The 13,958-nt window shown below is 47.0% G+C and overlaps 1 protein-coding gene across 8 annotated transcripts in view; it reads left to right on the top strand.

The window, feature by feature from the left end:
- Positions 1–13,958, top strand: part of ARAP1 (ArfGAP with RhoGAP domain, ankyrin repeat and PH domain 1) — a 485,498-nt gene that overhangs the window by 179,957 nt on the left and 291,583 nt on the right. The window contains exon 1 of one of the 8 annotated variants that reach the window (XM_068266576.1): positions 6,209–6,280. The exons of the other annotated variants lie outside the window; for them this stretch is intronic. Coding sequence (XP_068122677.1) covers positions 6,246–6,280 — 35 coding nt within the window. The 5' untranslated portion in view covers positions 6,209–6,245. Of the gene's footprint in view, positions 1–6,208; positions 6,281–13,958 lie in introns of those variants that run through there. 8 annotated transcript variants of the gene reach the window in all.

The raw sequence follows: 13,958 nt of genomic DNA, 5'->3' as shown, positions 1-13,958 counted from the left end.
CCGGCTCTTGTAGTTCGCAGCAAAGAGCCGTCTCTTAGAGCCGGCTCGTTCGCGAACGACCCATCACTAGTCCAAAACCACTGTCCTGGCAATGGTTGTCGCTCTTAGACTGGTGGGCGTGGACTATGGCCTGCAGACACTCTTATATTTCTTGTGTGTCCCTGACGAAGCAGGTTTCTTTAACTATGAAAAGCATGATATGCAGCGCACAGTCATCCCGATACAATGAGCATCACGTCATTAATTAGCATTTTATATGATGGCATCATCCTAGCACTCCAGGCTCTCTTGTGAAGTGACTGCACTGTAGGCACTGCATTCCTGGCCTAGGCAGGACAGCTCTGCCTCCTGCTGGCTGATGTGAGACATTGCTACAAGGCAATTATGATAGAGAAGACTGCAGAGAATGTTACTCACCCCTTTCTCTTCTGCCAAATGCCACATGTGTCATTTCACGGGACAGTCCCGGGTTTTCGAGTTCCCTCCCTTGAAAAGTCCCATTCTGTATTTTTATTATTATTATTATTATTATTTTCTATTTAGGTTTTTTTTTAGAAGATCAAATAGTATCTATTTACTTAAAGCGGAATATAACCCTGCATTTCAACTTTGCTCTAAAACATTATTTACAGCATATTATATGCAAAAAGCATTTTTTTTTTACTAGACCAGCATTGGAAGGGTTAAACACAGAGGTTTTAAGTTCCGTGCAGACATTCAGATGGTTACATTCTATTTAGTTAGTGTGTAACTGTTTATCAATAGATACATCTCTTTGGCTGTCCTCCAAGCTCCTTCTCAGTGAGAGAGATGAGTCATAATAAACACATATTTGTAAACAAAAAGTATCTAACTCAAGTTCGGATTCGGTTGCAGAAATCTCTAGGGACTTTAAAGCCCTGTGTAACCCTTCCAATGCTGGTCTAGTAAAAAAAAAAATGCTGGTTGCATATAATATACTGTAAATAATGTTTTAGAGCAAAGTTGAAATGCAGGGTTATATTCCGCTTTAAAGTGATCCCGAGGTGAGAATTATAAGGAGGCTGCCATATTTATTTCCTTTTAAGCAATACCAGTTGCTTTGCTGTCCTGCTTTTCCTCTGCCTTTAATACGTTTAGCCATAGCCCCTGAACAAGCATGCAGCAGATCAGGTGTTACTGACATTATTAGCAGATCTGACAAGATTAGCTGCATGCTTGTTTCTGGTGTGAATCAGACACTATTGCAGCCAAACAGATCAGCAGGACAGCCAGGCAACTAGTATTGTTTAAAGGAATACTGTAGGGGGTTCGGGGGAAAATCATTTGAACTTACCCGGGGCTTCTAATGGTCCCCCGCAGACATCCTGTGCCCGCGCAGCCACTCACCGATGCTCCGGCCCCGCCTCCGGTTCACTTCTAAAAGTCTGAAATTCCAGAAGTGAACCGGAGGCGGGGCCGGAGCATCGGTGAGTGGCTGCGCGGGCACAGGATGCCTGCGGGGGACCATTAGAAGCCCCGGGTAAGTTCAACTCAATTTCCCCCGACCCCCCTACAGTATTCCTTTAAAGAGAACCCGAGGTGTGTTTAAAGAATGTTATCTGCATACAGAGGCTGGATCTGCCTATACAGCCCAGCCTCTGTTGCTATCCCAAACCCAACTAAGGTCTCCCTGCACTCTGCAATCCCTCATAAATCACATCCATGCTGTGAGGCTGTGTTTACATCTGTAGTGTCAGTCTCAGCTGCTCCCCCGCCTCCTGCATAGCTCCGGTCCCTGCCCCCGTCCCTTCCGTCCAATCAGCAGGGAGGGAAGGGATGCAGGCGGGGACTGGAGTTCTGCAGGAGGCGGGAGAGCAGCAGACTGACACTATAGAGATAAACACAGCCAGCTCTGACAAGCTGTTTATCAGCAGCATGGCTGTGATTTATGAGGGATTGCAGAGTGCAGGGGGACTTTAGGGGGGTTTGGGATAGCAACAGAGGCTGGGCTGTATAGGCAGATCCAGCCTCTGTATGCAGATAATATTCTTCAAACCCACCTCGGGTTCTCTTTAAAAGGAAACAAATGTGGCAATCTCCATATAAATTTCACCTTGCTTTCAAAAGAAAAAAAAGTTATTAAAGTGTATACGAGGTGATATCTGACATGAAATGTGTATGTATGGTACAAGACATATTAATAACCAGACTTTATTTTAGTAGTTTTAGTTGCTTTATTTTGCTGCCTGAAACAGTTAGTTTCTAGGCATGGAAGTGACAGCTTCTGTCTTCTTGGTACCTTTGCAGGAATATAGTAAGCATCACTGATAAGCAAATTACAGCCATAAAGGTTTTCCTGGCAGAATACAACTTCTGAGGGCAGGGAGAGATAACATACATGAACTACTGACTTTTTTTTCCAACTCTGGGACACTTAATTCAACCTACTTTGTAAATGTATAAATATAAAAGAAAACCCTGGGATACTATAAAAAGTCATTTTTAGGAGTAGGAAGATAAATACAATTCTTTATCACATCTGTTTATTTTCACCTCAGGTTTACTTTAAGAGTGATGCTTTCATTTCTGTTTGCAACCAGTAGGACGTTTCCAAGACTTGTGGTGAGCTCAATCTGTGCTCTTTTGCAACCATGGCAACAGTCTTCTGTATGGAGTACAAACTTCCCACAATTTTCCATCTCGCTGTTGCAGGAGTAATGATCTGCATGAAGTGGCAGCCATTGTTACTCATTTACAACACCTGCATGGAACCAGCAGCCAGTAAATCCTGACTCCCTGTCCTCCGGTCTCAGAAACGCTTATGAAATAGCTGTGTTAGCCATGCACATGATATGAATTAAAGTACCTCGAACTGAGAGGTATATGGAGGCTGCTATATTTATTTCCTATTAAACAATACCAGTTGCCTGGCAGTCCTGCTGGTCGTTCATGCATCAGTAGTGTCTGAATCACACACATGAAACAAGGATACAGCTAATCCATTCACACTTCAGTCAGAAACCTCTGATCTGCTGCATGCTTGTTCAGGGACTATAAGCAGCACTGCCACGGAATCTGCACTGTGTTAAAGGAAATAAATATGTCGGCCTTCGTATACCTTTCAGTTTAGTTGTGCATTAAGCAAGAGGAAATGAGGTTGTCTTTCCCTTCCTTGTTCTAGTTCTCATAGGCACACTCACCTCTGTATACCGGGACTTTCCTGCCAGTTGGAGAAACTCTGACTCAGTCATCCAACCAAAACAATTCAGCCCTTGTTGTCACCTGTATGCTGTGGTGTAGCTAATGAGCTTTGGGACCAGGGCTAATTTTACATTGGGCGCTCACAAGCACTCTAATTCCTATTCCCCCTCTAGGCTGCCATGGACTTGGGGTAAGATGTAATTCAGCTGATAGCCATTGCTGAAGGCAGAATTCCGCTGTTTTTATTGTAATTTGGGCTCAGTCTCGAGACAACGCCCAAATTACTATCTGAGCGCCGCTATAGCCGTAATTTCCATTTCAGCCTATGGGGGCGTCTGGTGCACCCACATTTCTCGCATTGTTTTTGCCAGACTCAGATCCAAGAGCCATGGTGTGGTTGCAAAACTCTGCATCCCCTATTGCTCCGCCCCTGGGTGGAGCAGCTTAGATGCTAGTTGTGTCCCTATTGCTCCGCCCCTGGGTGGAGCAGCTTAGATGCTGGTTGTGTCCCTATTGCTCCGCCCCTGGGTGGAGCAGCTTAGATGCTGGTTGTGCCCCTATTGCTCCTCCCCTGGGTGGAGCAGCTTAGATGCTGGTTGTGTCCCTATTGCTCCGCCCCTGGGTGGAGCAGCTTAGATGCTGGTTGTGTCCCTATTGCTCCGCCCCTGGGTGGAGCAGCTTAGATGCTGGTTGTGTCCCTATTACTCCGCCCCTGGGTGGAGCAGCTTAGATGCTGGTTGTGTCCCTATTGCTCCGCCCCTGGGTGGAGCAGCTTAGATGCTGGTTGTGTCCCTATTGCTCCGCCCCTGGGTGGAGCAGCTTAGATGCTGGTTGTGCCCCTTTGGCTCCGCCCCTGGGTGGAGCAGCTTGGATGCTGGTTGTGTCCCTTTGGCTCCGCCCCTGGGTGGAGCAGCTTAGATGCTGGTTGTGTCCCTATTACTCCGCCCCTGGGTGGAGCAGCTTAGATGCTGATTGTGTCCCTATTGCTCCGCCCCTGGGTGGAGCAGCTTAGATGCTGGTTGTGCCCCTATTGCTCCGCCCCTGGGTGGAGCAGCTTAGATGCTGGTTGTGTCCCTATTGCTCCGCCCCTGGGTGGAGCAGCTTAGATGCTGGTTGTGTCCCTATTGCTCCGCCCCTGGGTGGAGCAGCTTAGATGCTGGTTGTGTCCCTATTGCTCCGCCCCTGGGTGGAGCAGCTTAGATGCTGGTTGTGTCCCTATTGCTCCGCCCCTGGGTGGAGCAGCTTAGATGCTGGTTGTGCCCCTTTGGCTCCGCCCCTGGGTGGAGCAGCTTAGATGCTGGTTGTGCCCCTTTGGCTCCGCCCCTGGGTGGAGCAGCTTGGATGCTGGTTGTGTCCCTATTGCTCCGCCCCTGGGTGGAGCAGCTTAGATGCTGATTGTGTCCCTATTGCTCCGCCCCTGGGTGGAGCAGCTTAGATGCTGGTTGTGCCCCTTTGGCTCCGCCCCTGGGTGGAGCAGCTTGCATGCTGGTTGTGTCCCTATTGCTCCGCCCCTGGGTGGAGCAGCTTAGATGCTGGTTGTGTCTCTATTGCTCCGCCCCTGGGTGGAGCAGCTTAGATGCTGGTTGTGTCCCTATTGCTCCGCCCCTGGGTGGAGCAGCTTAGATGCTGATTGTGTCCCTATTGCTCCACCCCTGGGTGGAGCAGCTTAGATGCTGGTTGTGCCCCTTTGGCTCCGCCCCTGGGTGAAGCAGCTTGGATGCTGGTTGTGTCCCTATTGCTCCGCCCCTGGGTGGAGCAGCTTGGATGCTGGTTGTGTCCCTATTGCTCCGCCCCTGGGTGGAGCAGCTTAGATGCTGGTTGTGTCCCTATTGCTCCGCCCCTGGGTGGAGCAGCTTAGATGCTGGTTGTGTCCCTATTACTCCGCCCCTGGGTGGAGCAGCTTAGATGCTGGTTGTGTCCCTATTGCTCCGACCCTGGGTGGAGCAGCTTAGATGCTGGTTGTGTCCCTATTGCTCCGACCCTGGGTGGAGCAGCTTAGATGCTGGTTGTGTCCCTATTACTCCGCCCCTGGGTGGAGCAGCTTAGATGCTGGTTGTGTCCCTATTACTCCGCCCCTGGGTGGAGCAGCTTAGATGCTGGTTGTGTCCCTATTACTCCGCCCCTGGGTGGAGCAGCTTAGATGCTGGTTGTGTCCCTATTGCTCCGCCCCTGGGTGGAGCAGCTTAGATGCTGGTTGTGTATATAAATTTGAAAGCAGTGCAAACATTATAGAACTGCTATTGCGAAAATCATAACGTTTAAAGTACATGTAAACACATACAAATAAGAAGTACGTTTCTTCCAGAGTAAAATGAGCCATAAATGACTTTTCTCCTATGTTGCTGTCACTTACAGTAGGTAGAAGAAATCTGACAGAACCGACAGGTTTTGGATCAGCTCATCTGCTCATGGGGGATTCTCAGCATTTCCTTTAATTTCGAAAGCACTTAGGGAATGGCAGTTGCTCCGCCCAACTGCCAATAAAGTGTACAGCGAGCAGGGAGGCTGGCCAGCATTTTTGGTTAAATCCTTTTCAGGTACTGTCTTTTATAAAAAAAATAAAGGTCGTGCTGAGAATCCCCCGTGAGGAGATGGGCTAGTCCACAACCTGTCGGTTTTGTCAGATTTCTTCTACCTACTGCAAGTGACTGCAACATAGAAGAAAAGTAAAATATGGCTCATTTACTGTGGGAGAAATGTACTTCTTATTTATATGGGTTTACATGTACTTTCTATTTCATGATTTTCGCGATAGTGGTCCAATGTAATACTGATTGTGTAGTGTCCTGTATGTGTCCTTTATTGGCTATTTATGATTAACACGGTTTGGCTGGTCCATCAGGGGTCAGTGACCAGAGGAAGAATTTCTTTTCCTAATGGAACGTGGTCTTCCATATGCCTGTGAGGCATTTCCAGAGTTAATGCTTCCTGGCAGCTGTTTACCGCTGCGCTCTGCAGACGGGACTGGCCAAACAAGTTTTTGGCACCTTTTTGTGTGTTCAGGTAGTTCAGGAAGAAATGTCACTCGGGGGAGGCTGGGTGACTTCACAGCCATGGTATGCTGAAGCTGCTGATGTTTCCGTATGCTGGGCATGGCTAGGAGGAAGCAGACTGGCAGGTAGGTGGGCACAGCCCCGACAAAGGGGGTCTGCCAGGCAGCTTTCATTAATGATCGAACAGGACAGACACAGGACAATGACCTTCAGCACTGGGGTCTGACTGAGAGAGTATGTGACTGTGCGGGTGAAGACTGCCGAGACATAGAGTGTAAGCTCCTCTGGTGCAGAGACTGATGGGAATGGATCAGAGATCTCTGTACTGCACTGTGGAATGTGTCAGAGCTATATAAATGTATAATAATAGTAGTGTGTGACTGTGGTGAGGACATTAGAGTGTAAGCTCCTCTGGTGCAGAGACTGTTGGGAAGGGATCAGTGATATCTGTACAGCGCTGTGGTATATGTCAGAGCTATATAAATGTATAATAATAATAGTATGTGACTGTGGTGAGGACATTAGAGCGTAAGCTCCTCTGGTGCAGAGGCTGATGGGAATGGATCAGTGATCTCTGTACAGCGCTGTGGAATATGTCAGAGCTATATCAATGTATAATAATAATAATAGTGTGTGACTGTGGTGAGGACATTATGGAGTGTAAGCTCCACTGGTGCAAAGGCTGATGGGAAGGGATCAGTGATCTCTGTACAGCACTGTGGTATATGTCAGAGCTATATAAATGTATTATAATAATAACTAGCTGATTGCCCGGCGTTGCCCGGGAATATATTTGGCTGGTGTCGGCTCCACCCACTTTTTCTAACCCTAACAATTAATCAATGACTAAGTTTGTGAGCTTTGTGGTCTTTGGCATCAATAATTTGTATTGAAATGAAAAAATCTGATGGGTTGTTTGTGGCTCCACCCCCTTTTCTGAATTTGAACCCCAGTCACCCAATGACCAACTGTACCAGGTTTGAGGCCTGTGCCATTAACAGTGCAAGGATGGTAGCAATTAAATATTCCACTTGAAAAGCAATAGGTGAAGCTTTATACACTATTGTAGGCTCCACCCACTTTTCTGAATATTAATCCCATTCACTGAGTGAGCAACTGTGCAAAGTTTAAGAACACTCCAATTAACAGCGTAAGAATGGCTGCAGTTTACATTTTTCCAGTGAAATTTGTATTTGTCTCCACCCACTGATGACCCGGCATTGCCCGGGTATGTATTTGACAGGTGTTGGTTCCGCCCACTTCTTCTAACCCTAATGCACAAACACTCAATGACCAAGTTTGTGAGCTTTGGGGTCTTTAGCATCAATAATTTGTATATTCCCATAGAAATTAAACAAATCAGATTGGCTGTTTGTGGCTCTGCCCCTCTCCAGCATTTGAACCCCAGTCACCCAATGACCAACTGTAGCAGGTTTGAGGCATCTGCTATTACCAGTGTAAAAATGGCAGCAATTGAAATATTCCCCTTGAAAATCGACAGGTGAATTTTGATTGGCTATGATATGCTCCACCCACTTCCCTGAATATTAATCTAAGTCACCCAGTGACCATCTGGGCAACGTTTGGGAACCCTGCCATTAACAGTGTAAGAAGGCCTTCAGTCTACATTTTCCCAGTGAAATTTGGTTTTGGCTCTGCCTTCTTTTTGTCACCTGGACATACAGTCACTCAATGACCAAGTTTCTGAGCTTTGGGGTCCTTGGCATCAATAATTTGTATTTTCCAAGAAATGAAACTGTTTGTGGCTCTGTCCCCTTTTCTGAATTTGAACCCCAATGACTAACTGTACCAGGTTTGAGGCTTGTGCCATTAACAGTGCAAGAATGGCAGCAATTTTAATATTCCCCTTGAAAATCAACAGGTGATTTTGATTGGCTTTTTTAGGCTCTACCCACTGTTATGAATATTAATCCCAGTCACCCAGTAACCAATTGTGCAAAGTTTGAGAACCCTGCCATTAACAGTGTAAGAAGGGCTGCAGTTTACAATTTCCTCGAAAATCTGTTTTTGACTCCACCTACTTTTTGTAACCTTGACACACAGTCGACCAAGTTTGTGAGCTTTTGGGTTCCAGGCATCAAAATTGTGTGAATTGAAGCAGTTTATCCAAAAAAAAGCAGATCTGATTGGATTTTTGTGGCTCCACCCCTTAAGTGAATTTGAACCACAGTCACTTGATGATCGACTGTAGCAGGTTTGAGGCCTCTGCCATTAACAGTGTAAGAATGACAGCAGTTTCAATATTCCCCTTGAAAATCAATAGGTGAATTTTGATTGGCTCTTGTAGGCTCCACCTACTTTTCCATATATTAATCCTAGTCCCCCAGTGACCAACTGTGTCAAGTTTGAGATCCCTGCCATTAACAGTGTAAGAATCGCTGCAATTTATATTTTGCCATGTAAAAAGTTGTTTTTGGCTCTGCCCACTAACCTTGACATACAGTCACTCACTGACCAAGTTTATGAGCTTTGTGGTCTTTGGCATCAATAAGCTGCATGTTACCATTGAAATTAAACAAATCTGATTGGCTGTTTTTGGCCCACTCCCTTTTCAGAATTTAAACCCCAGTCTCCCAGTGACTGACTGTACCAGATTTGAGGCCTCTGCCATTAAGAGTGTATGAATAGCAGCAATGTAATTATTCCCCTTGAAGATCAAAACGTGAATTTTGATTGGCTGTTGTAGGCTACACCCACTTTCCTGAATATTAGTCCCAGTCACCCAGTGGCAAACTGTGTCACGTTTGAGAACCCTGCCAATAACAGAATGGCTGAAATCAATTTAAAAAATCTGATTGGCTGTTTGTGGCTCCACCCACTTTAGTGAATTTGGACCCCAGTCACCCAATAACTGACTGTATCAGGTTTGAGACCTCTGCCATTAAAGGATACCACAGCTGAATAAACAGATAACTCCAGTGTGTGGGGGGTCAAAAGTACATACTGTGACCTCCTCCTGCCCCCTCCGTCTGCCGCTGTTCATGCACTATTCATGCCAGTGTCCCGGTGACTTGCTTGACCCTTGACCTGAACATATTTCTTCCCTCTTCACTTCTGGCCGGCGCATAGCTTTCGGCTCAGAAGCACGCTGTCCTCTCCGTCTAATCTGGGCTGCGTGTGCGCTCCATTACACCAAGCGTCACATGATTAGCATGTGACGCTTGGTGTATTGGAACACACACGCAGCCCAGATTAGACGGAGTAAAATGTAATGTAAATGTTCCCCCTTGAAAATCAATAGGTACATTTTGATTGGCTGTTTTTAGGCTCCACCCACATTTCTGAATATTAATCCCAGTCACCCAGTGGCCAATTGTGTCAAGTTTGGGAACCCTGCCATGTAAAAAATTAAGTTGTTGGCGCCGCACAATTTTTCTAACCTTGACATACAGTCACTCTATCAAGTTTATCAGCTTTGGGGTCCTTGGTATCAATACTTTGTATATTCCCATTGAAAAATAAACAAATCTGATTGGCTGTTTGTGGCCCCGCCCCCTTTCTGAATTTGAACCCTAATCACCCAGTGACCGACTGTACCAGGTTTGAGGCATCTGCTATTAACAGTATAAGAATGGTAGCAGCTTAAATATTCCCTTTGAAAATCGAAAGGTGAATTTCTATTGGCTGTTGTAGGCTCCACCTACCTTCCAAATTCTTAATCTCATTCACCCAGTGACCAACTGTGCAAAGTTTGAGAACTCTGCCGTTAAAGGTGTAAGAATGCCTACAGTTTATATTTTCCCAGTGAAGTTTGTTTTTGGCTCCGCCCACTTTTTGTAACCTTGACACACAGTCACTCAATGACCAAGTTTGTGAGCTTTCAGGTTCCTGGCATCAAAAATGTGTGAATGGAAGCAGTTTATCCACCAAGGAAATCTGATTGGCTGTATGTGGCCCCGCCCCTTTAGTGAATTTGGACCCCAGTTACCCAAAGACACACTGTAGGAAGTTTGAAGCCTCTGCCATTAACAGTGTAAGAATGACAGCAGTTTAAATATTCCCCTTGAAAATCAATAGGTGAATTTTGATTGGCTTTTTTAGGCTCCACCCACTTTCTTGAATCTTAATCACATTCACCCAGTGACCAAGTGTGGCAAGTTTGAGAACCCTGCGATTAACAGTCTAAGAATGGCTGCAGTTTACATTTTCCCATTTAAAATGAATAGCTGCAATTTGATTGGCTGTTTTATGCTCCGCCCACTTTTCCTGGATTTGTAACCTCGGTCACCAAGTGACCAACTGTGCCAAGTGTGGGGACTGTGGCTTGATTACTGTGGGAATGGCAGCCTTTTCCATTTTTTCCATTGACTTGAATGGGTGGAATCTGATTTGCTGTTTGTAGCTCCGCCCAGGTGTGCAGGGGGGCCGCGAGACCCCCAGAACATATCATCCCAGGTAGTAAGGGATCTGTGTACCAAGTTTCGTTCAAATCGGTCATGCCGTTTTCGCGTGATCGCGGCACATACACACACACACACACACACATACACACTGTCACGATTGTGGAACTTTCCCCGTGATCAGCGCACAACGCGTGCGCTGACACAGCGGAGATCCTCCACAAGCGTATAATTTGCAGGAACCCAGCAAAAGGTGCTACGCACCTGTAGAGGGAAATTCCTGTCGGCAGATGGCGCTGGGGAGTGCAGAGGAACCAATCCTCTGTACCTCCACAAATGCCAGACAGGAATTTGTACGAAGCGCAGAACGCAATCGCAAGAGAGGCGATTGCGAATGAGATTGAGCAAAAGGGATAGGTTGTATGTGTGTGCGCCAATCCAGTCGCCACTCCGCGACCGCGCACACACAACAGCAGATACGAAATAGGAACGCGATCGCGAGAGGTGCGATCGCGAGACGTGACACAAGGCAGAACAGGATAGAATACGAGGGTAGCAAAGGCACAGCAAATACAATAAGGAGATATGGAAAATAACAACGCTAGCTAACCGCGAACACCGCACTCATTCGCAACAGTGCACGCGGTTATGCGCGATCTCCACGTGATAAGCACAATAGAGACAAGCACGCCTAACTAACCATAAACAGACAAACATGAAACAGGGAACGCGAGCGCTTGCTTAACGGTTACCTCACCGAGTCTGTAGCAAGCGCAGCGGACAAGACAGACACACGAAAAACAAGAACTAGGCAGGAAGGATCCACCGCTCTTCCGCCAGAGCAAGTGTGATCCAAGCAGGAACACAGATCAGAAAGATCCACAGCCGCTAACGCTAGCGGCTAGTGCGATCTCAGCAAGACAGAACGATTCGCTATCAACCGCCGCTGGTGACAGCGCAATCGCGACCGACAAGACAGAACAGAAGGATCCCCAGCGCTCGCACAAAGTAGCTAGCGCGATCCCAGGAGACAGAACAGAAGGATCCCCAGCGCTAGCACAAAGTAGCTAGCGCGATCCCAGAAGACAGAACAGAAGAGATAGCTGGTAGCAACCGCTGCACCAGCTATACTCCAACAACATAGATCAGAACCATTTCCTGTCAACCACCATAGGGACAGGACAATGGCAAACAGGCAAGACAAGACAGAACAGGCAATACAGATAATACAACCTGACTGGGCTAGAAGGGGAGCCTAAAGCAACCCCCAGGAATTAACTATACTAGATAGCAATGGCTGACACTCCAGCAGTGTCCATCAGGAACTGAGCATGGAAGGGAAATGACCAGCAAAGCATTCTGGGAAACATAAAGCTCTTATAGTGCCAGTCATCAAAGAAGGCAGGTAGGGGATTTGCATAACGAATGTATGCAAATTCCCCAGCAAGAGAACAGAACAGAAACTTGCAATGAAAAGACAGGTCTCTGTTCCAGAGACCTGCAGCCCACAGACTAGAGGAATGGACAAACAGCTGTCTGCCTGTGCAGCCAGCTGAGCGTATCATCACAGTACCCCCCCTTCTAGGGATGGATTCCAGACATCCCTCAAGACTGGTAACATCACAAAACTCTAACTGAAGACTCATGAAGGTCAGGACAGCCCGACAAGGCCCAATTCCAGAGTCAGTCCATCCGAAACCGACCTCATCGGAAGCAGAAGCCACCGAAACATGCCCATCAGCACTACAAGTCTCAGCGTAACACCCATCAGGACTGTGGACACCAGAGAAGAAGCCATCGACACCCTCCAGACAATACCCACCACCTTCCAAGGAGCGTCCAAGAATACCAAACCTGCCGCAATACCTGTTCGAAGTGTCCCTTACAACACCAAAGCCATTGCTGATCGTATTCAGGGCACCAAGCAAAACCTTTCCCGGAATCTCCCAGAACGCCTTGAAGCTCCGCAGAGATCCCAAGAAGCCAGAACGCTCACCAGGCTCACATGGAGAACCACCAAGAACCCCTATGGAACCTATGATCATTCCAGACTCAAAATTAGCAGGACACCCATCAAGATCAGGACTTTCAGGGACCACTTCTGGGCATGCAAGCAGGCAGGCTATATCAGAACATGTCTCCACTGAGGAAGCATCTGAGTACGCTGGTAACCGAGGCACACTTGGGCTTTCTGGGTCACAGAGCACATCGGGGTACACTAGTACAGGAGAAACCTCAGGACATGTCGGGGAACTGCCAACCTCAGAGTCCGACACGACAAGACCAAAACCAGTACCGGGCAGAAAATCATCACGAGTAAAGGTCACAGGTACTGGTCTTTCAAAAGAAGACTCAAATTCAGAATTTTCTGTAACTGTAATATCATCATTGACTACACATGAATGAAGCTCCACAAGAGCTGCAAAAGTAGTCAGCAAGGCAGCAATGCCTACTGAAGTGGGCAACACCTCAGAAGGACCTGGGGGGCAGGAGACATCTCCTTCAAGTTCTGCACCCTTTGGGAGGAACTCGGAGACCTTCAGATCATCAAACAAGACCTCAGGAACATCATTTTTCAAGTTGTCTAAGAAGGATTCTGTACTATCCATGTTACAGGGCAAAACTGGAACTTTACTTTGAGAACAGGGCAGATGTCCCAGGGAAGGTTCCACCATAAACTGAGACTGAATTTCATCATCATGAGTGGAACGTACAGGAATATTCACTGGACCACACACTGACTCCCTAACTTTAATCTCGCTGCACCCAGAACTCTGCGTAGTAATCAAACTAGCTTGCAACTCCAAAACTGCAGAAAGACAGGTAAAAATAGCAGCAATACCTAGACGAGCCTCTAGGGGCAGGGCAGGAGATATTGTACAAGGCAATATTGACTCATCCAGAGTACTGGGTGGAGAGTCAATACTTTCTTCAGAATCAGACTCGCAAATGTCAATGCAAGTGGACATCATGCCTTCATTCATGGTACAGGGCAGGTTCAGAGAAAGCTTCTCTGGACAAGGCAAAGAAGCTTCAGCATCAGATTCGCAAAACCGAAGCGCTGTCTCACTCTTAGATTCGGCTAACAAGGTCGAATCCGAGGAGTCAGAACGCAAAATTTGCGGATCCACGATCGCTTTAGGTTGCGAAACTGACGCTTCCATATCGCAAACCTCCGCGATCTGCGGAGCAGACTGCAAGGCATCTAGGACAGAAACACTGGAGCAACTGTCATCAGGCAACAGGCCTGCACAGGTGCGAACAGAATAAGACATAGATTCATTTGCAAAAGAAGTGGCGACAACAACAGGAGAAACTTTATTAGACACATCAATAATTTTCTTAAAGTTGCATAACTTAGGAATTTTCCCCATGGCAGGCTCACAAACGGACGATCTTAGAGATCCTGAGGGAAAAAATCTGTCTTCCTTAGACACAGGAC

This window comes from Hyperolius riggenbachi, chromosome 2 (genome assembly GCF_040937935.1).
Source record: "Hyperolius riggenbachi isolate aHypRig1 chromosome 2, aHypRig1.pri, whole genome shotgun sequence".
Taxonomy (NCBI): Eukaryota; Metazoa; Chordata; class Amphibia; order Anura; family Hyperoliidae; genus Hyperolius; species Hyperolius riggenbachi.
Note: the sequence above shows the minus strand (reverse complement) of the source record. Positions and strands in the feature narration are given on the sequence as shown.